The following is a 25,609-nucleotide window of genomic DNA, read 5'->3' as shown; positions in this document are numbered from 1 at the left end:
ATGATTAGATGACAAATTGTGGAGATAATGAATGGGTCCTCTGCCACGTCCTTCATTTCCAGCTCCTCCTTCCTACAAGTAGATGTTACCAAGCTGAATGTGGGTCCATAGGAGTCTTTCAACGTATTGTTGCATGCAATTTTCTAATATTTTGTGGAGGGTTTTTGCATCTATGTTTATGAGAGATTCTGGCCTGTAATTTTCTTTCTACATATTGCCATTTTGTGCTTTTGGTATCAGAGTGATGTTGGCCTCATAAAATGAGGTAAAAAGCATTCTCTACTCTTGGGTGTTTTTGGAAGTGCTTGGGAAGCATCGGTATTAACTCTTTCAATGTTTGGTAGAATTCACCTGTGAAGCCATCTGGTCCTGAACTTTTGTTTGGGGAAGTTTTCTATTACTATTTCAAGCACTGGACGAGTGATCAGTCTAGTCAGGTTTTCCATTTCATGATTCAGTCTTGGAAGGTTGTAGGATTCTAAAAATGGATCCATTACTTCTGGTCTGTCCAAGCTTGTTGGCATAGATAGATGTTCACAATATTGTCATAATTATTTGTATTCTTATGTAATTATTGCTCTTTTTCTTCTTGTTTCATAATTTATTGATCACAACCTTCTCTCTCTCTTTTTTAAAAGTGAGTCTAATTAAAGGTTTCTCAACTTTGTTTACCTTTTTAGAGAACCAGGACTTAGTTTGATTGACCTTTTAAAAAATATTTATTTTGTATCTGGATGCACTATGCCTTGGTTGTGGCACTCGGTATCTTTAGTTGCAGCATGCGAAGTCTTAGTTGTCGCATGTACTATAGAGATCCTGGACCATGGATCAAACCCAGGCCTCCTACATTGGGAGCATGGAGTCCCAGTGGACTTGGCAACTGCAACACCAGGGAACTCCCTGATTGATCTTTTCTACTGTCTTTTTAGTCTCTGTTTTATTTATTTCCACACTAATTTTATCATTTCCTTCATTCCCCTGATTTTGGGCTTCATTTGTTTCTCTTTTCTAGTTTCTTTAGGTGTATGGCTAGAATGTTATTTGAGATTTTCCTTCTTTCTTTAGGTGGGCCCATATTGCTGTAAACTCCCCTCTCACTTCTCTAGTTCTCTTCTCAAAGATGGCTTCTTCATTTCATACCATTGTGAGTGGAATATAGGATATATGTGATTTCTACTTAAATGTGTTGAGATTTGTTTTGGGTTCCAATATATGATCTATCCTTGAGCAATCGAGCCAGGAACTGTACCCATGGCTGACAACTCAGAGAAATGGATGCGTTGGTGAGTGAGTAGTCTGAGCCACAGATCAGGTACCCAAGTCCTAGGGTCCTGTGTGTTTGATACAAGCCACATTGTCTGGTGGGAGAAGGGCTGGGACGAGAAGAAGAGCTATAGGAAGGTAGGACTATGCTCATGAGGAGCACACACTGACTAGTCCATGAGGCAGGGAAGACAGAGGTCTACTCAAGTAGCTGCTCTTTTACCACAACCAACTCACCACACACCCCAGCCCCAGTGGAATGAACACACCAGTCCTCCTCCCTCCATGGCACTGGATCTGGAGCAGTCACTGTGAGGGAAGAGTTGACAGAGGGACACAGAGGTAACCCACAGCCAGGGAAGAGCCTGGGTGGAGCAGTGGCAGCCACTGTTGGTGTTGATTCAAACAACCCCCCAGAAGAAGCCCAGAGATCATATGACAGCTATTTCACTACAGCTCATTCCCTGATGATACAGCAAAGAACTGCCTACCCTGAGGAGTAGTTTCACAACAGTGCAGGAGTGACAGAGGATGGGGAAAGTTTAGAGACACAAGGGACTTTCCACCCAGACAAGACAGAGGGATCTGCTCTTGTGGATGCAGAGTTTCCCATGACCACCTACCACCTACTCATGTGCCCAGCCTGAACACAGCAAATGCTTCTGCCCAACTCAATCCATGTCATATCGCTGCATTGGATCTAGGGAGCCTACAACCAGAGAGAAGACTTCACCAAGGGACACAGAACAACCTGGTTCTGGGACAGAGCTCTTCCACAACAGCTCACTTCTCAACCAATGCTTAGGGTCCCTGTAAGCTCCTGCAAGCAGTAAAGAGCAGCTCCATAACAGGGTGGGGGTTGCAAAGACAGGAAGTAGTCTTCAACTGCGAAGGACAATGGGAACTTGCACTTGAGGCTGCGACAGCACAGCCATTGGCACCCACATAGGCAGAGCATCAGACCCCTGTCTGCCCATGGTTCCCAACTGATTCAGAGGTCTTCTTCCTCTGGGGAAATGGACCCACTGTGTGGAGAGGAACAACACACGCTTAGAAGAAAGAGAATCACCTTGGGCCTGACCCACAGGGTTTCTGTTCCAGCATCTAACTGGATTAAAAACAAAAAAACGAGTTCTTTCACTATGTTTCCTGCAAGAGACTTACCTCAGATATAAATATGCAAAGACACAAACACACAGAGACTAACCAACACACTACTAAAATATGATAGTGAAAGGTTGTTGTTGAACGACACAAAGATGCCAGGATTTTTGGCCTCTGGAGGGGAAGATTTCAACACGGGGCCAGAGACGAGACTTGATCACTCAGAGCTTTTGTGTAATAAAGTTTTATTAAAGTATAAATGAGATAGAGAAAGCTTCTGACATAGGCATCAGAAAGGAGCAGAAAGACTACCCCCCCCCCCCCCGCTAGTCTTCAGCTGGATGTTACATAGTCACTGACAGTCTGTTAATGAAAGAAAGGAACGTCTTAATTCTGAATGGCACAAGGCCCCTCATTCATAAGATGCATTCTGGGATAATCTTAACACTAGATGACTCATCCCAGGCCATAAAATAATTAACTTGAATCTTGTAGAAGGGAAGATGATCACACAAATAATTTTGTTTACATAGATTAGGGGAACAATATCTGAGTATAATATTCTGGTTCTGAGCCATTAGGCAGAACCGACTTGAAGACAGAGTTTGGGATAAATGCATAGTACATTAAATAGCTTAAGACAAACATTTCCATAAGAAAAATGCATTGGTTATCTCAAGGTTTGAGAATAGTTAACTTCAGGTGAAATCAGGTGTCATTATGGCAACACAGTATGTTAAGAGAAACCTCCTTTTAAATTTGTATAGAGAAGAAAAAAATATTGCTAGTTTGTTTCCTCCTGCCAATTAAGAGAGACAAAAATGTCTGACACTTGCAGGCTATTTCCTCCACTTGGAGACTCCTGGCCTTCCTGCCTGTTACCCTCTCAATAGGTTCAAAAAAGATATCAAGAGTAAATCAGAAATTACCAGAAGGCAAATGAGAATAAAAACACAACTTTCCAAAACCAATGGAACACAGTAAACACAGTTCTAAGAGAAAACTTTATATCAATACAGGCCTACTTCAAATGTCTGAAATAATCTAAAGAAAAAAACCCAAATCCACTTAACTGACCAAATTTCCAGAAACAGTCTTTGATGCTTGGGGCTGGTACACTGGGATGACCCAGAGGCATGGTATGGGGAGGGACGTGGGAGGGGGATTCAGGATGGGGAACACGTGTACACCCATGGTGGATTCATGTTGATGTATGGCAAAACCAATACAATATTGTAATTAGCCTCCAATTAAAATAAATACATTTATATTAAAAAATAAGACTGAATTAGGAAGAAATAGACAATCCTGAATGAAAAAAAGCAAAATGGTTGTCTGAGTAGGCCTTACAAATAGTTGTGAAAGGAAGAGACGTGAAATGCAAAGGAGAAAAGGAAAGATATACTCATTCGAATGCAGAGTTCCAAAGAATAGCAAGGAGAGATAAGAAAGCCTTCTTCAGTGATCAATGCCAAGAAATAAAGGAAAACAATAGAATGGGAACGACTAGAGGTCTGTTCAAGAAAATTAGAGACACCAAGGGAACATTTCATGCAAAGTTGGGCTCAATAAAGGACAAAAATGGTATGGACCTAACAGAAGCAGAAGATATTAAGAGGTGGCAAGAATACACAGAAGAACTGTACAAAAAAGACCTTCACAAGCCAGATAATCATAATGGTGTGATCATTCACACTCACCTAGAGCCTGACATCCTGAAATGTGAAGCCAAGTGGGTCTTAGGAAGTATCACTACAAACAAAGCTAGTGGAGGTGATGGAATTCCAGTTGAGCTATTTCAAGTCCTAAAAGATGATGCTGTGAAAGTGCTGCACTCAATATGCCAGCAAATTTGGAAAATTCAGCAGGGGCCACAGGAATGGAAAAGGTCCATTTTCATTCCAATCCCAAAGAAACGCAATGCCAAAGAATGCTCAAACTACTACACAATTGCACTCATCTCACACACTAGTAAAGTAATGCTCAAAATTCTCCAAGTCAAGCTTCAGCAGTTCATGAACTGTGAACTTCCAGATGTTCAACTGGTTTTAGTAAAGGCAGAGGAACCAGCCAGAGATCAAATTGCCAACATCTGCTGGATCATCAAAAAAGCAAGAGAGTTCCAGTAAAACATCTATTTCTGCTTTATTGACTATGCCAAAGCCTTTGATGTGTGGATCACAATAAACAGTGAAAAATTCTGAAAGAGGTGGGAATACCAGACCACCTGACCTGCCTCTTGAGAAACCTATATGCAGGTCAGGAAGCAACAGTTAGAACTGCACATGGAACAACAGACTGGTTCCAAATAGGAAAAGGACTACGTGAAGGCTGTATATTGTCACTCTGCTTATTTAACTTATATGCAGAGTACATCATGAGAAACGTTGGGCTGCAGGAAGCACAAGCTGGAATCAAGATTTGTGGGAGAAATACCAATAACCTCAGATATGCAGATGACACCACCCTTATGGCAGAAAGTGAAGAGGAACTAAAAAGCCTCTTGATGAAAGTGAAAGAGGAGAGTGAAAACATTGGCTTATAGCTCAACATTCAGAAAACTAAGATCATGGCATCCAGTCCCATCACTTCATGGCAAATAGATGGGGGAACAGTAGAAACAGTGGCTGACTTTATTTGAGGGAGTGGGGGCTCCAAAATCACTGCAGATGGGATTGCAGCCATGAAATCAAAAGACGCTTACTCCTTAGAAGGAAAGTTATGACCAACCTAGATAGCATATTCAAAAGCAGAGACATGACTTTGTCCACAAAGGTCTGTCTAGTCAAGGCTATGGTTTTTCCAGTAGTCATGTATGGATGTGAGCGTTGGACTATAAAGAAAGCTGAGCGCCGAAGAATTGATGCTTTTGAACTGTGGTGTTGGAGAAGACTCTTGAGAGTCCCTTGGACTGCAAGGAGATCCAACCAGTTCATCCTAAAGGAAATCAGTCCTGAATATTCATTGGAAGGACTGATGTTGAAGCTGAAACTCCAATACTTTGGCCACCTTCTATGAAGAGCTGACTCATTTGAAAAGACCCTGATGCTGGGAAACATTGAAGGTGAGAGAAGAAGGGGACGGCAGAGGATGAGATGGTTGGATGGCATCATCGACTCAATGGACATGAGTCTGAGTGAACTCCGGGAGTTGGTGATGGACAGGGAGGCCTGGTGTACTGCAGTTCATGGGGTCGCAAAGAGTCGGACATGACTGAGCAACTGAACTGAACTGAACTGAACTGAATCAAAAACCTCCCAGAAAACAATGTCCAGGGCCTGAGGGTGTCACATGTGATCCTATGAAACATTTTTAAAAATAAAATCTATCCTTCCTAAACTATTCCAAAAAATTAAAGAGGAAGAGAACACTCTGAAATTTATTCTATCAGGCTATCTTTACATTGATATCAGTATATAAAGAGACACTACAGAAAATTACAGATCATTTTCTTGATGAATATGGTTGGAAAAAATTTTCAACAAAATATTAGCAGACAGAATTCAACAATCTATAAAAGGTATCATAAATGATTACCACGTAGCATTGTTCCAGAGATGCAAGGATGGTTAAAAATCCACAAGTCAATCCACGTGTTACACCACATTAAAAAAAGGAAAAACACAAGATTGTGTCAATAGACATAGAAAAAGCATTGACAAAATCTAACATCCATTCATGGTAAATACTCTCAGAAAAATGAGCGTAGAGAAAATACATCTCCACATAATAAAGGCAAACCCACAGAGGTGGATATCTGAAAGCTTTTTCCTCTAAAATCAGGACCAAGAGAAGGATGCTCACTCTTGCCACTCTGGTTTAACAGTATTTGGACAAAAAAGTAATGAGACATCCAATGCCTAAGAGAAGTAAAACTGTCACTACTATAGAGAAATGATACTTTCTATAGAAAACCCTAATGTCTCCACCAGAAAACTAATGAATTCAGTACACACACACCATGGAATATTCCTCACCCTTTAAGAATAAAATTTTGCTGCTTCTAACATAGATGGACCTGGAAATCATTCTGTTTAGTCAATTAAGTCAGATAGAGAAAGATAAATACTGTATATTATCCCTTGACATATGGAATCTAAAGCTAGTACAAATGGATGAAAATAATGATATAGAAAAAAACTCTCGCATATAGAGAATAAATGAGTGCTCACCAGTGGAGAGAGAAAGTGGGAAGGGGCAAGACAGAGTAAAGATTTAGAAGTACGCATTACTATGTATAAAATAAATAAACTACAAAGACATACTTTACAGCACAGGGAATATAGCCAATAGTTCATAATAACTTTAAACAAAGTATAACCTATATATTGAACCACAATGTTGTACCTCTGCCACTACTATAATTCTGTCAATCAACTATAATTCAATGAAAAATTTGATGTAAAAGAAAAGCTATGCATTGTGATATGTGGTTGTAATGGTAGTCACATTACAATATTTATGTGTAACAAATTATCACATCTTACACTTAAAATTCACACAAGGTTATATGTCAAATCTATTTCAGCTCTTTAAATCTGCTGAAATATAGTTTTCTTTCGGTGTGTTTTTTATTGTACTTCACTTCAAACTGCTCATTTCTACATGGAAATATTTTACTGTGCTAATCTCCCTGCAAGACTCTTTCTAATAAATACTGCCATCTCTCTTAACAATGATAACTATAAACTGGTAACTGGCTCCCAAATTCTTACCCGATTTTACCTTCGCGTAGTAACCAGGGTATTCTTTACTTTCTGAGGACATTAATTTCTTCCATTTTATTTTTGATTACTGTATACACTGATCCATTTTCATGTATACTTTTATCTATAATTCCATACCTACTTCATTTGTGGGAAATTTGTTTTGTAGACTGAAAGTAACACATTTGAACACTTTATAATATGCATATCATTTCAAGACTTGTTTATTGCATAAATTTGTGAACTCCTTTTCTACAAGGAAACTTCAATGATATGATTTTTTATGAGGTATTCATATTTCATGACAATATATTTCAATTGGTCTTTATATTGAAGAAGACATTTGGCATGTCCCATATATTATCTTGAAATTCAAAATTTAAATTAGGATTCTGAGGGTGAATAAATGAGCTGGCAATGGCTCATTATAGAAATAAATAAAATTCACACTTTTCTCATAACAGTAGAGGACTTTGCATTTCTTTTCCAGGCAAAGTAGAGCCTGTGTACACTGGAGTCACGGCTCATGAGCAGAAAGGGGCTGACAGTTGGGAAGCACGCTGCTATGATTACAGTCATGTTCACAAAGAACCAGCTGGGCTGAACAAAAAGAGCCATAAGAACTTGAAAGATGGAGGAAAGAGCATAAAAGCAGACAAAGGTGCCCCCCAGGAGAAGGATGGTTTTAGTAGCTCTGGACTCAGGGGAGGACCTGGAGGAGGCATCGGTCCTACGAATGTGCTGGACCTGCTGCTTATGTCGGTACAGGATGAGAACCATGGAGCCGCCAGCCCAGAGCGTGAGCCCCAAACATAAAACATCAGGGAGTGATAGCAATGCTGCATACAAGGCGTCTCTGGTTTTTATATTCTTCTGGTCAGTAAGAATAGTAGAACAGCAGCCATAATCTCTTTCCTCTGTGATGTTATTGTGACTCCATTTGCCAGTTATATAGATGGGAAAAATGACATTTACCAGCATTTGCAGGATCCAACACAGGAAAATAGAGGGAACGGTGTACTTGGGAGCTGTTACTTTCAGCACTGCCCACCTGGAGTTCCAGGGACTGATTGCGATCACCTGAAAGACACTCAAGAGGCAGATGCTACCGATGGACACTCCCCTCCCCATTCTATGCAGAAAGAAGAGAAGTTTGCAGCCAAAATCACTGCGGATCTGCTTCCACCCAAACACTGCCATTGTCTCGGGGACCCCTTTACAGAGGAGGACCAAGGAGTTGGCCACAATCAGGTGCTTAAGGATCAAATCTGTGGACCTTAACCTGTAACCCATGGAGTGAAGGATGATATAACTGCAAAGGAGTGAGAAATTCCCCAGGATTCCAACCACGGTCTGTGTTACGATGATCGTGCCTATTATGAAAAAGCTGCCAGCCATCCTCTCAGTTCACAGTCACTGGTACTTGTCTCGTGAGTTAGTGTCTCTATGGGAACATCAGGTGTGGGCTGCATGCATCATGTCCACTGAAATCCAATATTCTCCACTTATCCTCAGGTCCTACTTGGAAAATTTTGCTTTATGCTTTTCTGTTACTAGTAGGCTTAAAAGGGCTCAATGTATAACATTGAAAGAGCACTTAAAATGCAAAATTACTTGTTGAAGGCACTCCATGCTATCACTTCATTCTTCACAAATCCACAAGCCCAGGATTTCTGTGACTTCAATTTTTTCATGGAAAGGTAACACAGAGAGGTTATGTATTTGTTGAGATCTGCTGCACAGGGCAGAGTAAAGACTTTAGAAACTCATCAGGCTGGTCAAGAGAGTGCACTGACCCACCAGCTCTGCCAAAAACCAGTTAGTTGTATTCAAATAATAATCCATACCCATATTTAGTTTTGATTTCACAACTTCTTAACCTGATTTTAGACCAATGGTCTTTTATATTTTTATTATAAGAAGATTCCATTTTTGTAAAGCTTTATTCTTTAGGGCACTATGTATTATGTATTAGGTTTTAGATATTTTAATACATATATACGGATTGCTGGCAGTAGAATATGGCATATGGCAGGAACCTGCCCAAGATAACCTAATGTCATGAAGATGAGAATGGCTCAGTACTGGAATGGTATTAGGATGCTTTTATGTCTGTAAAGTAGGTATAATGTACCTATCACAGGAATTATTGAATAAGCACAAGTAACATTGTAAACTTTGAGCCATAAAACACTAATACATGAAAAAAGAGTGCAAAAACTGAATTATTGTTGTTTTCAATTCATATACTTATCTATTTGTTCATTCCAGAGCTAAGCAAAAATAGCAACAAAGAAATAATATTTGTGCATGCCACTGACATACCAGACATATGTGTAAAATAGCATCTGCAAGGCATGTATTCTTATGTATTTTATAAATTCAGAGACTGGATTTTTGGATTGATAGTAGCCTATTTAAAAAAAAAGTATCAACATGCTAGGAGACTGGCAGCTGCTGCCTCTAACTTAAAATTACCATGTCAACCGTTCTTTAAATCTAAGAATGACAGTAACCTCACCAGAATTAACACACTACAGAGGTTTTCAGTTCAGGCAAAGTTACTGTCTACACTAATTGCATCAGACATCCAGGATTGGAGCAACACTTTCTATTCAAGTCATTTTCATTTAGACACACTTTCTGCATGGGATTAGATGATTTCTTCAGATCCATCATACATTTTATTGCAAACCTGTATGGATTGGTGGTGAACTTCTAGTCATCCTGAACATGGAGTCTATAATTCCTGTAAGGTAGACTCAACAGCAGACTGATTTTACAAATGTATTTTACCACTTAAAATACAATTTTTTTTAGGTTGAGAAAAATATCTTTATTGGAATTATGCCATGTGTGCAGTTTCATTCTTTTCCTAGAAAAGGATTTGATGGACATGAATGAGTTAAATCCAAGAGCTTTAACTCAGTGAGAAGCAAAGCTTTTTTCAGTATAGTTAACAAATAGCTTAAATATTACCAAATGATAGACCATATACTTATTTACAAACGACATTTCCCCAATGTGGACTAGGATCCTTTCATCACAAATATTTTTAAGCACCTTAAAAATCAGGTTTTGCTGTAACGTGTATTGAGTCACAACAGAAACTGTCAGAGGATTACATTTGATTGCATGAAGGGTCTTTAGAGACTGCCGTGGGTTCTAGAAACCATCTCTCAATATTAGCTCAGCTCATGCCTCAGACTTACACCATCCTGCCCGCTGTTGGCACTGAATCCAGTTACTACACAGAAGATTGCCTTTGTCTGATATGATCTCTTCTCCAGACTCTTGATCTGACTTTCTCTTGAAGACTCTGCTGCTTAGAACGAGATGGAAAACACTTACCTGACACCTTCTTGCTATCAGGAGAGTGGGCTTCCTGGTGGTCATTATACCTAGTGTCTGTGTGGGAGGGAGGCAACTGGATCCTGATATATGGGTTTGAGATGCTGTGTCCTCCCCTCCCCTCCTATCAGAGCTGCAATTATCATTTCACCTGCAGCAGCAATGGGAGTGCAGGCCTGGGAGCTGAGAACATTTCTGGAAACTTTTCTCTAGGTTGTTAATTACTGGAAACAATTACAAGTTTCTAGTTAGCACCCTTAGGAGACTAAAGGAGTGTTTCCAAGAGCCTTCTTAATTTCCATGATCCCTGGAGGCAGACAGGGTCTCACATTGAGGAAAGCTGGACTTTCTGCAGTCACACACATAAGGGACTGGCATAAACTGTGTGTCCCTCTGCATTCTTTACTTCCCTGAGATGTTTCTCTACCCTGAAACTAGAGCTCTCCTAATCTTCAGACCGTTAAACTGAATGATCAATTAAAGTATTGTTAGAGAAATGGAATGGGACAAAATACCTGGGAAAAACATTCAAAGAGAGACAAGTAAAAGGAAGAACAGGACACATTACTCATTATAGAAAATGTCAGCACAAATCAGAGCCAATTAATTGGATGCTTTGCATAAATCAATGCCAATCAACATGGAGATGTTGTAGGAAAATTTACTTTATGATTATTCACCTCCATTAGCAATTAGAATCAGACACAGAACAATGTGGGGCTTCCCTAGCAGCTCAGACAGTAAAGCATCTGCCTGCAATACAGGTTCGATCCCTGGGTTGGGAAGATCCCCTGGAGATGGAAATGGCAACCCACTCCAGTATTCTTGCCTTGAGAATTCCATGGACAGAGGAGCCTGGTGGGCTACAGTCCATGGGGTCTCAAAGAGTCAGACATGACTGAGCAACTGACACACAACAGAACAATATACATGGAAAAAATGAGAAGGTTCAAAATGAGTCTGTCACAAATGAGCACTTAGTTCTGACAGCTCAACAGACAGATTCTACCATTCTTGTAAATATCAGATGAACCAATGCACAATTACTTCATTCAAAGAGATAAAATAGTTACCACAGTGCTCTACATTCATTAATTAATTGTGCTATTTTTCAAGAATGAGCACTTGGTACTCTGATAATTAAGAAATATAAATTAGGACTTGCAAGAAATCTGTTTTTTTCATATAAATACATCTACATTTGATGCAGCGTCATGATGCAATCATTGCCAATTTTCAAGTTAGGGATTTGGAGCCATACTTGGTGGTCAACTAAGTCTGCACACAAACTCATTTGAACACTTACAGGCAGATGCAAACACCCATGTGCATTAATACTCACATACTTATGTATATAGTACTTGCACAATTATAGTTTAAAACTCACAAACATTTGTGCACATGCTTACCACACCCAAACTCACATCATATTCCTAAACACATGACACACATTCATATGAACTCACATTGTCACGTTCACCTTCATAAAATCAACTTACATGGTCCCTGTGTATCTCTGGATGATGATTTCATATACAGAAGAACAGGTATATCTCCAGACTTCTGGATGCAGGAAAAAAACATCCTTTCTTCTGCTTGTAATCCTTTCACCCTGCAACAATCCACAGACAATATTTGCTATAAGCTGCCTTAAAATTGAGCTTCCCTGGTGGCTCAGCTGGTAAAGAATCTGCCTGCAATGTGGGAGACCTGGGTTCGATCCCTGGGTTGGGAAGATCCCCTGGAGAAGGGAACGGCTACCCACTCCAGTATTCTGGCCTGGAGAATTCCATGGATTCTATAGTCCATGTGAGCATTACCTCCTCATGGGTCAGGAGGTAAGAAAGATAGCATGTTTCAGGGTATAACAGTGAATGGGTATGTATTCATACCCAAATAAAACCATGGTGGAGAAAGCCTGGAATGAAGACATAAAGTCTGTATGGAAACACAGTAGACCCTGAATAGCCAAAACAATCTTGAGAAGGAAAAACAAAGCTGGAGCTATCTTGCTCCCAATTTCAAACTACACTATAAAACTACAGGCATCAAAACAGTGTGGTACTGACACAATATCAATGGACACATAGATCAATGGAACAGAATAAATAGAACAGAAATGAATCTACACTTAATGGTCAATTTCTCTATGACACAGGAGGCAAGCAGATACAGTATGGCAAAGACAACCTCTTCAACAGATGGTGTTGGGAAACTGAACAGCTACATGCAAAACAATCAAACTGGAATAGTTTCTTATATCATATACAAAAATAAACTGGTATATACATACAATGGAATATTATTTAGGCTTAAAAGGAGGAAATAATGATATATACCACAAAATGGATAAACTTTGAGGATACTATATAAAGTGAAATAAACCAGTCACAAAAAGACAAACACTGTATGATTCCACTTCTATGAGATATTTATTGTAGTAAAAATCACAGCAATAAAAGCAGGAAGGCAGTTGTTAGGGTACTGAGGAAGAAGAGATGGGGAGTTACTGTTTCAGTTTTGCAAGATGAAACGAATTCTCCATCTTGTTTTCTATCTTCTCTTTTGATGAGTAGAAGCACTTAACTTCAATACAAGCTCATTTGTCATGTCCTCCTTTACAGTTGATATTTTTGCTCTGTTTAAAAACAGTCTTTTCCTATTAGAGCTCAGAAATGTTCTCTGTTTTCTTCTAAAAACATCATTTTATATCTTTAAAATTTACATCAGCAATCTATTCAGAATAATTTGTTATATATGTCAGTAGCAACTTGTCTCTTTACATTTCAAGATAACACATTTCCACTTCTTCTGAAAATGTTGTGCTTGCCTTGCTTTTTATTTGCTGTCATCTATCATTGCCTCATCCAGTCTGACATCACCTCACCCTTGGAGCTGGTTTTCTGTCAGATTTCCTGGTGATCCCATCTCTTCTTGTCTCTTCCAATATTTACAACCCCAGTGTGCACACAGTCAAGTTTAGTCTTGGGACCAGAAAGCTTCAGTGGGCCTTTTTGTTTAGAAGGTTGATTAGGCTCATGTTTTAAAGGGAAAGTTGCACCGTGCTGAGAGACAAGTTTTGCTCTAAGTTTCTTCACAGCTTGTGTCAGCTTCTGTCCTAAATTATCTTTTCAAGAACTTTTCATATAACAACCAGCTTCAGATAATGTCTACAGTATATTCCCCAGGGAAAAGGACAGGTTAATTACTTGATCAGCATAATAAAAACAATGCTTTCCTCTGAGGCAAAATTTGGGCAGGTTTGTTCGTGACCAACATTAAAATATTTGGATTTCTTCTTCACATCTTCACTTGTGATGTAAACCTATTATGTGTTTTTTGGGCCTCTTTTTATCACCTCTGGGAAGCCTGATACAGACAAGAACAAATGAAAACACAAAGCTCTTGCTGTTCTTGTGTCATGAATAATAAAATCCTTCTTCTCAGACCCAGGAGTCTCATGCCTTCTGACAGCATCCATGAAGTTGACAGGATAATTTGTTATCTTGCATGTGGGGTAAAATCTAAGACATTTCTTCACATTCTTTAATAGTCATGATGATAAGGATGTAACGCTGAGAGAGACATGACTTTCTCAAAGAGAAAATTACAAAGATCTTACACAATCCTGGTTAGGGGATATGAGAATGCTTCTTGGAACAAGTGGAAATCTTCTTACCCAAGTTCTGGGCAATGTGGGAAAATGACAGTTCTTTCAACAAATGAGGCTGGGAAAATTGGATATCCACATGCAAAAGAAGGAAGTTGGACCCTTACTTAACACTACATACAAAAATTAACTCAAAATGGATCAAAGACCTAAAACAATAAAATTCTTAGGAGAAAATACAGGGCAAAAGTTTGCAACATTAGACTTGGCAATAATTTCTTTGGATTTGACACTAAAAGTATAGGTAACACAAACTGAACCTCCTGAAATTTAAGAAGCTTTTGTGTATCAAAGACAGAATCATCAGAGTAAAAAGAGAATTCACTGAATAAGAGAAAATATTTGCAAATCATATACCTGATAAGACATTAATATCCAAAATATGGAGAAAACTCTTAAACAAAAAACAAAAAAACCAACCCAGAAATAACCCAATTCAGAACTTGGGAAAGGATGTTTCTCCATAGAAGATATACATAAATGACAAATAAGCACATGAAAAGATGATCAACATCACTATCCATCAGGGAATGCAGATCAAAACTACAATGAAATGCCATCTTGCAGCCATTAAGCTAGCTCCTATCAAAACAATAGAAAACAACAAGTGAGGACAAGAATGTGGAGAAATTGGAAGGAATTCTATGTACTGTTGGGCAGAAATGTAAGATGGCACAGCCACTGGAAAACAGGATGGCAGCTCCTCAGAAAATTAAACATAGAATTACTATATGATCGAGCAATTCTACTTCTGGGTATCTATACAAAAGAATCAGAAGCAGGGCCCCAAATAAATGTTTGATAGCTAAAACATGGAAACAACCCAACAGTTCATCAATAGATGAACAGATAAGTAAAAGACAGTATAGACATTAAATGTAAAAGAAAGGGAATTCTGCAATATAATGCAACAAAAATGAAACTTGAGAAATGTGAACGAACAATAAAGGAAAATCTCACTAAAATGTTGTCGGGTGACCAGCAGGGGGAGCACTCACACATGTGCCTCTGGATCGCAATACAGATCCCAGCAAGAAGAGATGTTACCTTGCATTTCTGGCAGGAAGTGACACTACTTTACTACCACGACTAGCAACAGGAAGCCAGACAACAGCTCAACCAATGAGAGACGGTCACAACTCAACGAAAAGCCCCTGCGCTTTCAACTCCCAGTTTCCTCCAATGGACTTTTTGTTTATAACAGCCCCTCCCAACTGCCTCTTCTCTTCTATAAAAGTTTCCGCTTACTTGCTTTACTGGACTTCTGTATGTTTCGCCAGAGTTTGCTTGTCCCATATTGCAATTCTCTGTTGCTCCTGCATAAACCCACTTGTCTGGTAAAATGCTGTTTTGTTGTTTTCGGTTAACCAGGGCATTATGCCAGGAGAAACAGACCAGTCACAAAAGGACAAATACTGTATGATTCCACGGATGTGATATACTTAACCATAGTCAAAATCATGAGACAGAAAGTAGAGTAGTAGTTTCCGGGGACTGGGGGAAGGGGAAAATGAGAAGCTAATGAATTGTTGTTTAATGGGCATAGAGTTTCAGTTTTACAAGATGAATTATGGAGCTGGATATGGTGATGTTTGCATAACATTCTGGATATATTTAATACCACTGATCTGTACAATTTTAAATGGTTAAGATGGTAAATTTTATGAGTATTTTTACTATGATTTTTCAAATCTCAAAAAAAATATACAGGGTCTTGTCCAAAAAAAAAAAAAATCTAGTAAAGACATGAATTTGAGCAAACTCCGGGAGATAGTGAAGGATAGGGAAGCCTGGCGTGCTGAAGTCCATGGGGTCGCAAAGAGAACGACTGAGAAACTGAACAACAGTAAAGACCCACCCCAGGACCTGGCTCCAGAAGCCCTTCCCTCTTCCCCTCAAGATTTTAAACATTACATATTTGTGGGTGAGTGGGGTTACAGGCTTTGTAGAGCTGGGTTCCCCCCCACACCATCCCAGCCTCCAGAAGAGTAAAAGAAAAGTAGCTCCATGTGTTGCAAAATTAGAACTAGAAGTTTGAGTTGCCTAGACTATGACTTCAGAAGGGTGGAAGGAAACCTGTGGCCCTAATATTCTTCACGGCAAGTAGCTGCCCCCTGCCCCAGTGGAGGCTGAAGACTGGAATCTGCTCCCCACCCTAGAGCTTAGCCTTAATGGAAATGAAGAACAGTTCCCATTCTGCTGTTCCCTTACCCTGTGTGCATATAACCTAGAGTATTAGGGAAAATAGACCTTCCAGCTCCAAGTGTGGGGAAGCAGGAGAGCTATTAAGAACCCCACCGTGGGCCTTGTTCAGCTCCTTGTCCCAGATGAAGTGTTGAGAGGTTACTGCCCTTCCTTCCTGTCTCAACCTAGAGTCTGGGCAAACAATTCTGTGAGAAGGGTAATGATGCATGAACAAGTCTATAGTAGCCCCGGCTATTTGACTGCTGGACTCCGGCCAGAAGGAGCACAGGGCAGGCCTTTAAAAACTGGAGGGGAAAGAAGACGTGCTATTTGCAGGCTTGGACAAGAAATCTTTTCCTATGTCTGAGCAGCATCCAGGTCTCTCTCCAGCCACTGGATAGAAGTGGCTTCCAAGCTAGGGACATCGAAGTTGAACCCTGACATGGGCAAGTTCTCCCCATGCCCTCTCTCTACAAGGCAGCGCAACTCCAAAGAGGTTCAGATTCAGGGATGTTTTCCCAGAATCAGAGGCACTGTTGTTGCTGCAGTTTAGAAAATGTCATCAGTGTCAAGGAGAAGTAATTCTGGAAGGGTACTAGATGGAGGTATGATCCGGAGATACATATGTGTGTGTGTATGTATATATATATATATATATATATATATATTTAATGTGGATCCCAGGAAGAGCAAGTAAAGCCTAAATATATGTCAGGATCTGTCCTTTGATGTTACCCCATCTGGAAACAATATGAACTTGACCCTGACATCTCCCCCTTGGTGGCACCATGGGAAAGAGGAGACCCTCCCTATGCAGACTACATGCCTGTCATGATGATTTCATTGTGGGGTAAAGAAATCCTCCAGGAGTGGTGGGAGTGTTCACGAGGGAAGCACATGCTGCCTTAGGGGGAAATGAGGCAGACAGAAAGAGGCTGAGGTAGAATGCCTAGGAAATGAATAAAGGGGGGCAAAGAACAGCCAGCCTAGTGGTAATGAATAAAAACATCCCCGTCATCTTCATCTTCACCATCTACTCACACACACTAAAGGATCCAGGTGCCCTGTCCTTGTGGCTCCGTGATAAACTCCAGACCACACTGATGCATCCCTGCCAAAGTGTGTGTGGAACTTGTCTTTGAGCACAAAGATGTGAGAGATGTCTTCAGGCCTGTCACCACTCATTTGGGAAGATGAACCTGGTGCCTTCCATCCATACTTGATGATAGTATGCAAGATCTTGTCCTTCACCTGGACAGTTTGCACATCAGGAACAAAGTGCCCTCATGTGGCCCTTATCTGCTTGGGCAGCCATGGTAATTCTCCAGCGCCGGTGGGCTCAGTCGCTTCAGTCATGTCCGACTGAGATACCATGGACTGTAGCCCGTCAGGCTCCTCTGTCCATGGGGTTCTCCAGGCAAGAATACTGGAGTGGCTTGCCATGCCCTTCTCCAGGGGATCTGAGCCACCCAAGACACCCGCATCTCATGCACCACAGGCAGACCTCCTGAGAGCACAGTGATTCTGGGGCTCTGCTAGAACCTCTACCCTGACCATTTAAGTTAAAGCAGCCAAAGGTACCAAATGGCTCCCCAAACTCATCCACTTTCAGGTCATCTAGGTTGAAGCAGTTGGAGGGCTGAATGGAGAAGCTGGTGGTTAAAAAAAAAAAAAATTCCAGCCAAAGTGGAGTCATAAATAGGGAGACAGCATTAGTGTGGCGGTTCTCATGAACAGTGTCATGGGAGAGATGAGTGACGCACCATTGCTGGTTTGGGCCTGCAGGGGATGAGGAATCCCAGCTCCACCCTGGTCTCTTCACTCTGACGGGATCAAGTACCTGGAGCGGCAAACTGCAGCTTTTAAAGAAAGGCTCAGGCTTGCACAGCAAGCAGAGCCTGTGGGCTGGGGTGCTGCTCATAGCAATACATTCATCACCACGCATTCATCATTTTATTCTCCCAATGTGAAGCTCACAGAAGCCAAGTCACCCTCCAGGTGAAGATAGGACTGGAGAACTGGGAGGATGGGCCCCCACAGCCAGTGACCTTTTCCACACACCCCATGGCTGAAGCACTTCTCAAGTGTGAGTGGGTGAATGAGAAGGGCCATGTGACCAACCTCAGGTCACATTAAGTGGGAAATTTCTTCCAAAAAATGAGCCATAAAGAAAATGTTGAGCTATATTCAGTAGACTATCTGTAAATTTGTTAGTCATCCTGGAATTATTATAGGTGTTGTATATGCCTTCCTGATATATGGAATGTATAACTAACATATAATCTACTTGTGATACTTTTATATCTTATATATTTCATTAAAAATTAAGATTTCCAGCATACAAGACAAAAGAAGTATTCTAAATATAAAATCAAACAGGTCTGGGTTGTGGTCAGACATTCTGCACTTCTAACAAGCTTCTGGGGGCAGCTGAGGCTGGTGGTCCATTCTGGATTCTGAGTATCAAGATTCTAAGGTTCTCAAATTAACCATGAGGATGAAGGTCTTGATGTTAGCCTTTAATGTGTTGGCTATGCGTATGGTAATTTCTAGGGCAGAGGTTCTCAGCCAGGAGGGATTTTGCCTTCTACTGTGTATGCCATGCTGGAGACACTTCTGTTCACGAAGGAGGGGTGGTGCTGTGACTGCTGACTAGTGAGTGGACAGTAGGGACGATGACAAACGTCCTAAAGCACAGCCTCCACAAGAAACTATCCAGCTGAAAACCTCCATGAGTACTTAGGTGGGGAAATACTGCCCTAGATCAGATCAGATCAGTCACTCAGTCATGTCCGACTCTTTGCGACCCCATGAATCGCAGCACGCCAGGCCTCCCTGTCCATCACCGACTCCCGGAGTTCACTCAGACTCACGTCCATTGAGTCAGTGATGCCATCCAGCCATCTCATCCTCTGTCGTCCCCTTCTCCTCCTGCCCACAATCCCTCCCAGAATCAGAGTCTTTTCCAATGAGTCAACTCTTCGCATGAGGTGCCCAAAGTACTGGAGTTTCAGCTTTAGCATCAGTCCCTCCAAAGAAATCCCAGGGCTGATCTCCTTCAGAATGGACTGGTTGGATCTCCTTGCAGTCCAAGGGACTCTCAAGAGTCTTCTCCAACACCACAGTTCAAAAGCATCAATTCTTCTGCGCTCAGCCTTCTTCACAGTCCAACTCTCACATCCATACATGACCACAGGAAAAACCATAGCCTTGACTAGATGAATCTTTGTTGGCAAAGTAATGTCTCTGCTTTTGAATATGCTATCTAGGTTGGTCATAACGTTCCTTCCAAGGAATAAGCGTCTTTTAATTTCATGGCTGCAGTCACCATCTGCAGTGATTTTGGAGCCCCAAAAATAAAGTCTGACACTGTTTCCCCTTCTATTTCCGATGAAGTGAGGGGACCAGATGCCATGATCTTTGTTTTCTGAATGTTGAGCTTTAAGCCAACTTTTTCACTCTCCACTTTCACTTTCATCAAGAGGCTTTTTAGTTCCTCTTCACTTCCTGCCATAAGGGTGGTGTCATCTGCATATCTGAGGTTATTGGTATTTCTCCTGGCAATCTTGATTCCAGCTTGTGTTTCTTCCAGTCCAGCGTTTCTCATGATGTACTCTGCATATAAGTTAAATAAACAGGGTGACAATATACAACAGCCTTGACGTACTCCTTTTCCTACTTGGAACCAGTCTGTTGTTCCATGTCCAGTTCTAACTGTTGCTTCCTGACCTGCATACAAATTTCGCAAGAGGCAGATCAGGTGGTCTGGTATTCCCATCTCTTTCAGAATTGTCCACAGTTTCTTGTGATCCACACAGTCAAAGGCTTTGGCATAGTCAATAAAGCAGAAATAGATCTTTTTCTGGAACTCTCTTGCTTTTTCCATGATCCAGCGGATGTTGGCAATTTGATCTCTGGTTCCTCTGCCTTTTCTAAAACCAGCTTGAACATCAGGAAGTTCATGGTTCACATATTGCTGAAGCCTGGCTTGGAGAATTTTGAGTATTACTTTACTAGCATGTGAGATGAGTGCAATCGTGCGGTAGTTTGAGCATTCTTTGGCATTGCCTTTCTTTGGGATTGGAATGAAAACTGACCTTTTCCAGTCCTGTGGCCACTGCCCTAGGGGAACCTCTAAAAGCAAGCAGAGTCAGTGGATTCCAAACCAGAAGAGGGGAGAAATGAATTGGTAAAATAAATCCTAAGTCAATCAGCAAAGAGGTAATTAGAAAAAGAAACATAGAAGAATAGAAGCAATAGAAAGCATAAAGGGAGGGAGTAGATTTAGGTGCAAATATATTCGTTAAGTATATTAAGTATAACTGGAATTAAGTATCAGTTAACAAAGATGGTCAAACTAGATTTTCCAAAAATATGCCATTTATAATTGCTATATATAAAACCTAAGGATGCAGAAAGTTTTAAAGTAAAAGGATGGGAAAAGCATGGAATGAAAGTACTAATCAAAAGAAGCTGATGCATCTATATTAATTCCAGAGAAACAAGACTTGACATGAAAAGGTCTTGTTCGGTATAAAGAAGCAGTTTCATAATGATAAAAGACTGAATTCACCAAAAATACAAAAAGTCTTCATTTTATGCCTCTATAAACATGGCTTCAAAATATATAAAGCAAAAATAAAACAGGAAGAGCAGGCAATTCTATAATTAAAAGTGGGAGTTAAGCAATTTCCTTAGTATTGATTTGTTAAAAGCTGAATTAATTGAGAGATGAATAGCAGGTCTGCCTACCACAAACAATAAACCTGGCCTTTTGGACTTTGCAGAATGTTGCTTCCATTGCTGACTACATCTCTTAAAGACACAAAAGGATTTACAAAACTCGACCACATATTGGGCCCAAAGCAAGTCTTGGCTGTAATCAAAGGATTTTTTAAAATACCAAACATATGCTCTAATTCTAGTGCAATGAAGATAGAAATTGATAGCAAATGTGTTAGAAAGTCTTCTTGAAAACAGCACGTGAAACAGTCATCCCTCAGTATACGTGGGTTAACCCCAGAATCCCCCATGAATGCCAAAATCCACATATGCTCAAGCCCCTTACGTTTAACAATGCACACAAGCTACACACATCCTCGTGTATACTTTAAACCATCTCTATATTACTTATAATACCTACTGCGATGTAAATGACTCAGTGCACATGAGTTTGAGCAAACCCTTGGAGACAGTGAAGTACAGGGAAGCCTGGCGTGCTGCAGTCCATGGGGTTGCAGAGAGTTGGACACAGCTGAGCGACTGAACAACAAATGCAGCAAGTACAAGTTCTGATGTTTGAAACTTTCTGGAATGTTTTTCCAAATATTTTTGACCCAAGGGTATGGAGGGACAACTGGAGTATAAATAACTTTGTGGAGAGGGGAGAAAACAATTCTATTTTATTCTTACAAATCCACTTACCTAAACCAGAGTAGCCAGATAGGGCTTGGTGGTGACTGCTTTTCATAGAGACATAATTCATATACCATAAAACTCATCCTTTTATAGGGCACAACTGCATAGGTGTTAGTATATTTATCAAGGGGGGGAACCATCTCCACTAACTCCAGGACGTTTCATCACCTCCAGAAGAAACCTGATACCCACTTAGGGGTCACTTTCCATTGCCCACCCCCTACCCGCTGACCTCAGCTACTTTGTCTGTACAGATTTACCTATCTGGACATGTCCTGTAAATGAAAGCACACCACATACAGCCTTTTGTGTCTGGCTCCTTTCGCTCAGCACAATGTTGTTGTTGTTGTTTTTTCAGGTTCCAACATGTTGTAGCACGTCAGTCCTTATTTTTATAGCTAAGAAATATCCATTATATGGATACATTTACCCATTCATCAGTTGATAAACATTCAAATGGGTTCCACATTTTGACTTGTGAACAATCTTACCAACATTTGTGTGTGAGCTCTTGTGTGGCCACGTTTACAGTTCCCTCAGGAATATGCCTTGCAGTGGAATTGGCTTGGTAATGTTTTCCAAGTGGGGTACAGCATTTTACATCCTCATCAGCAGTATGAGGATTCCAGTACCTCCACATCCTCACCAAACACCTGTTATCATCTGCAATAATGCAAGTGATTTTCATGTTGATCCTATATCCTGCCATCTTGCTAAACATGTTTGCCGCTGTGCTGTGCTCTGTTGAGTTGTGTCTGACTCTCTGTGGTCCCATGGACTGTAGCCTGCCAGGCTCCTCTGCCTGTGGAATTTTCCAGGCAAGAATACTGGAGTGGGTTGCCATTTCCTTCTCCAGAGGATCTGGCTGACCCAGGTCAAACCTGCACCTCTTAAATCTTCTGCATTGGTAGGGGGATTCTTTACCACTAGCACCACCTGGGAAGCCCAAACAGTGGTGGTTTTTTTTTTAGTGGATTTGTTAGGATTTCTTATATATAAGATCATGTCACCTGCAAAGTTTTACTTCTTCCTTTCCAATCTGCAAACCTTTGCTTTTCCTTGAGTAAATATTCTGGCTAGAACTTCCAGTATGGTATGCAGAAGTGGCAAGAATGTTTTATTCCTGATCTTATGTGGAAAACACTCATGTCTTTCATGTCTAAGTATTGTTAACTGTAGGGTTTTGGAGATGCCTTTTATCAGTTAAAGGAGGTTCCCTAAAGGGGTTAGATTTTGCCAAATGCTTTTTCTGCATCAGTTAAGATGATCATGTGGCTCTCTCTGCATTTTATTCTACTGATATGGTATATTACATTGACTTTCTTGACATTAAACTAACCTTTAATGTTTGAGATAAATTACATTTGGTCATGGTATACAATTCTTTTTATATGCTGCTGAATTCAGGCTGTCAGCATTTTTATATCTGTTTCTAAGAGATAAATACTCTGTAGATTTCATTTTGGTGTTTTGGTCTGGCTTTAGGTATCAGGGCAATACCGGCCTCAAAGTAAGCTGGGAAGTGCTTCTTCCCCTTCTGCTTTTGGAAGAGTTTGAGAACTGGTTATTAATTTTGCAACTGTTTTGGTAGAACTCAGTGAAGCCACTGGGGCCTGTGCTTCTCTTTGTGGATGCTTTTTATTGTTGATTCAGTATATTCCATGTATTCCAAACACAAGGACATTTCTGCTGTACTTTCTATTCCACAAGAAAAGGGATAATACTCTACACAGCAGTCCAAGTCAGCTTTTGTCAATAGAGTAGTGCAGGTCGGATCAGGTTCTGCCCCCAGTGATTCATCTAAAAGAATTTCTACAATGTGCATCACAGCTCCCGCAGTGCTAAGCCAGCCACAGCCCGCTCAGCCTCATCTAACTTGTAGGGCCAGCTTCCGTCTTTGGCTGGGCTGAAGAGGATCTTAAATTATCAGAGGAAATTGAGGCATTTTCTTTCCTCTGGGAGGTTTGTGGAGTTCTGGTGTGGTCGCTCTGTAAGAGCCCACATCACACACCCCACACTCTCTGGGGCTGTTCTCCCATCTGGAAGACACAGCTGGGCAGGGGCGGACTGAAGACAGGCATGTGCTGAGACTGGATATTCGGATGAGAACCAAGGACGGGAGAGACGGGCCTTCCTTCCGGCTGCTCTTTGTGTAATTTCTTGTGGTTTGGAAGGGGAAGTGGCATCAAGTCCACTTCCTCGATCCCTCTGCCCTCTGCCCTTGACCACTGCCCAGCTGAGGTCTTCATCTTCCAGGACCATCATCCCAGCCTCTTCCCTGGCTCCGGGCTTTGTTGACCCTGGAAAGATCTCCCCAAGTCTTACTGGACCTCGTCCCTCGGGGCCAAGTTCAAGGCCAAGTTCCCCCCACCCTGCTACTTAAGAGGCTCCTCAGGATCTGACCCCTACATACTTGCTCCTCCATGCTCGCTGTGCCACTCGGTCTCACTTTCCCACTCTGCACACCAAATTACTTGTTCCCCTGACAAGTGAGGAGGAAAGAAGGCTTTCCAGGTAGAGGTTCACGTTACAGGCTGAGATGCTGAAGCATGTGTGGGTTTGCAGGAACCAAGAACGTTGCCCAGGGAGTAGTGGGTGCTGAGACTGGGAAGATCTGAATTCTGGGTGCCAAGGTGACTGCATCCTTCCCTTTACTCCCCTAATCCAGGCGTCACCAAGTCCCAATCTGCCTCCTTGGGAATCTTCCTTGTCACCCTCATTACCTGCCACCTCCCTCACTCCACCTGCTCCAGCTCACCTAGACCAGAATTCTCTCAGGTTTCTTAGCCTCAACCTGCCCTGCAATTCAGATGCTGTCACTACTTTGCCAAAACACCCTGCCGTTTCTTCTGCCTTTCAGGGTAAAGCTTCCATCTTCAGCTCTCTCCAAAATACATGCCCTGGAGTCAGAGTCAGCCTCATCTCCTTACGCTCTCGATGCCTCCACTCACCAGCAGTGGAGCTCAACTATCTGGACCACACATGTGAGGACCGTTACATCCGCAGTCTGCAATGGACCACACTCAGCGCTCACATCTTCCGCGGCCCCTCCCACACTGACTCGGGCTTGGCCACGTGACTTGACTTGGCCTGTGATGCTAGCAGAGGCTTAAAAGGCACTTGGAAACTGGGACTTGTTCTCTTGGAAACTGCTCTGGAGCCATCAGCCATCAGATAAAGACATCCAGCCACCCTGGAGCGGCCAAATGCTGGGAGAAGATACAGCAGGCCTTGGCTGAGGGCCAGACACGGGAGTGAAGAAGTCACCTTGAAGGCTGCAGCCCCAGCAGACACCACATGGAGCAGAACCTTCCCAACGAGCCAAGCCCAGACTGCAGAATGACGAGGTGTGATACGTTTCACTGTTTTAAGTCACTAAGTTTTGGGGGATGGGTTGAAAGGCAGGAAAATATAAGCGGGACACCTATTCATTATTGGTAGGCTGCTGGCTAAGCCAGAACATTCAACATCATGCTGCAAGTGATTACACTACCCTCGTCCCCACCCCACAAACTCTTCACTCAGTCCTTCAAGTATTTATATTTAGGAAGGCACGTGTATGTGTGTGTGAGGCAGGGGGGTGCAGAGAGCAATGGGCTGAGTTTAAACCACAGGCCCTGTCCTTAGGAAATGAATGTCAGCTAGCATGATGAGGAAGAGGGTCTCCCTCACCCTCATCCCCCAGAGTCTGATCTGCTCTAACAAAGAGCAGGGACTCAGTAACACGAGAGCTGGCTGGTGAAAGCAACCTGCCACCAAACACCAAGGTCCCTGCCACCCTGCAAGGCCAGATTTCTCTCGGGTGTCACGTCCTCTGTGAAACTTTACACACACCATCTGCATCATCTGTTGCTCCTCTCTGCAGGGCTCTTTGGCCCCTGCATTAGTTAGGATCTGGATGACTTGCCAAGTG

At 41.6% G+C, this 25,609-nt stretch overlaps 2 protein-coding genes across 6 annotated transcripts in view; both read right to left on the bottom strand.

The window, feature by feature from the left end:
• LOC129631710 (zinc finger protein 160-like) overlaps positions 1 to 25,609 on the bottom strand; it is a 466,782-nt gene that overhangs the window by 247,781 nt on the left and 193,392 nt on the right. The window lies entirely within an intron of this gene.
• LOC129631747 (vomeronasal type-1 receptor 4-like) lies at positions 7,518 to 8,471 on the bottom strand. Its single transcript, XM_055552982.1, has one exon. The coding sequence runs from the start codon at positions 8,469 to 8,471 to the stop codon at positions 7,518 to 7,520; it is 954 nt and encodes a 317-aa protein (XP_055408957.1).

This window comes from Bubalus kerabau, chromosome 17 (genome assembly GCF_029407905.1).
Source record: "Bubalus kerabau isolate K-KA32 ecotype Philippines breed swamp buffalo chromosome 17, PCC_UOA_SB_1v2, whole genome shotgun sequence".
In the NCBI taxonomy this organism is placed as follows: domain Eukaryota; kingdom Metazoa; phylum Chordata; class Mammalia; order Artiodactyla; family Bovidae; genus Bubalus; species Bubalus kerabau.
Note: the sequence above shows the minus strand (reverse complement) of the source record. Positions and strands in the feature narration are given on the sequence as shown.

Coding starts and splice junctions, on each gene's coding strand:
- LOC129631747 (XM_055552982.1), bottom strand. CDS start 8,471: ATGGCTGGCAGCTTTTTCATAATAGGCACGATCATCGTAACACAGACC.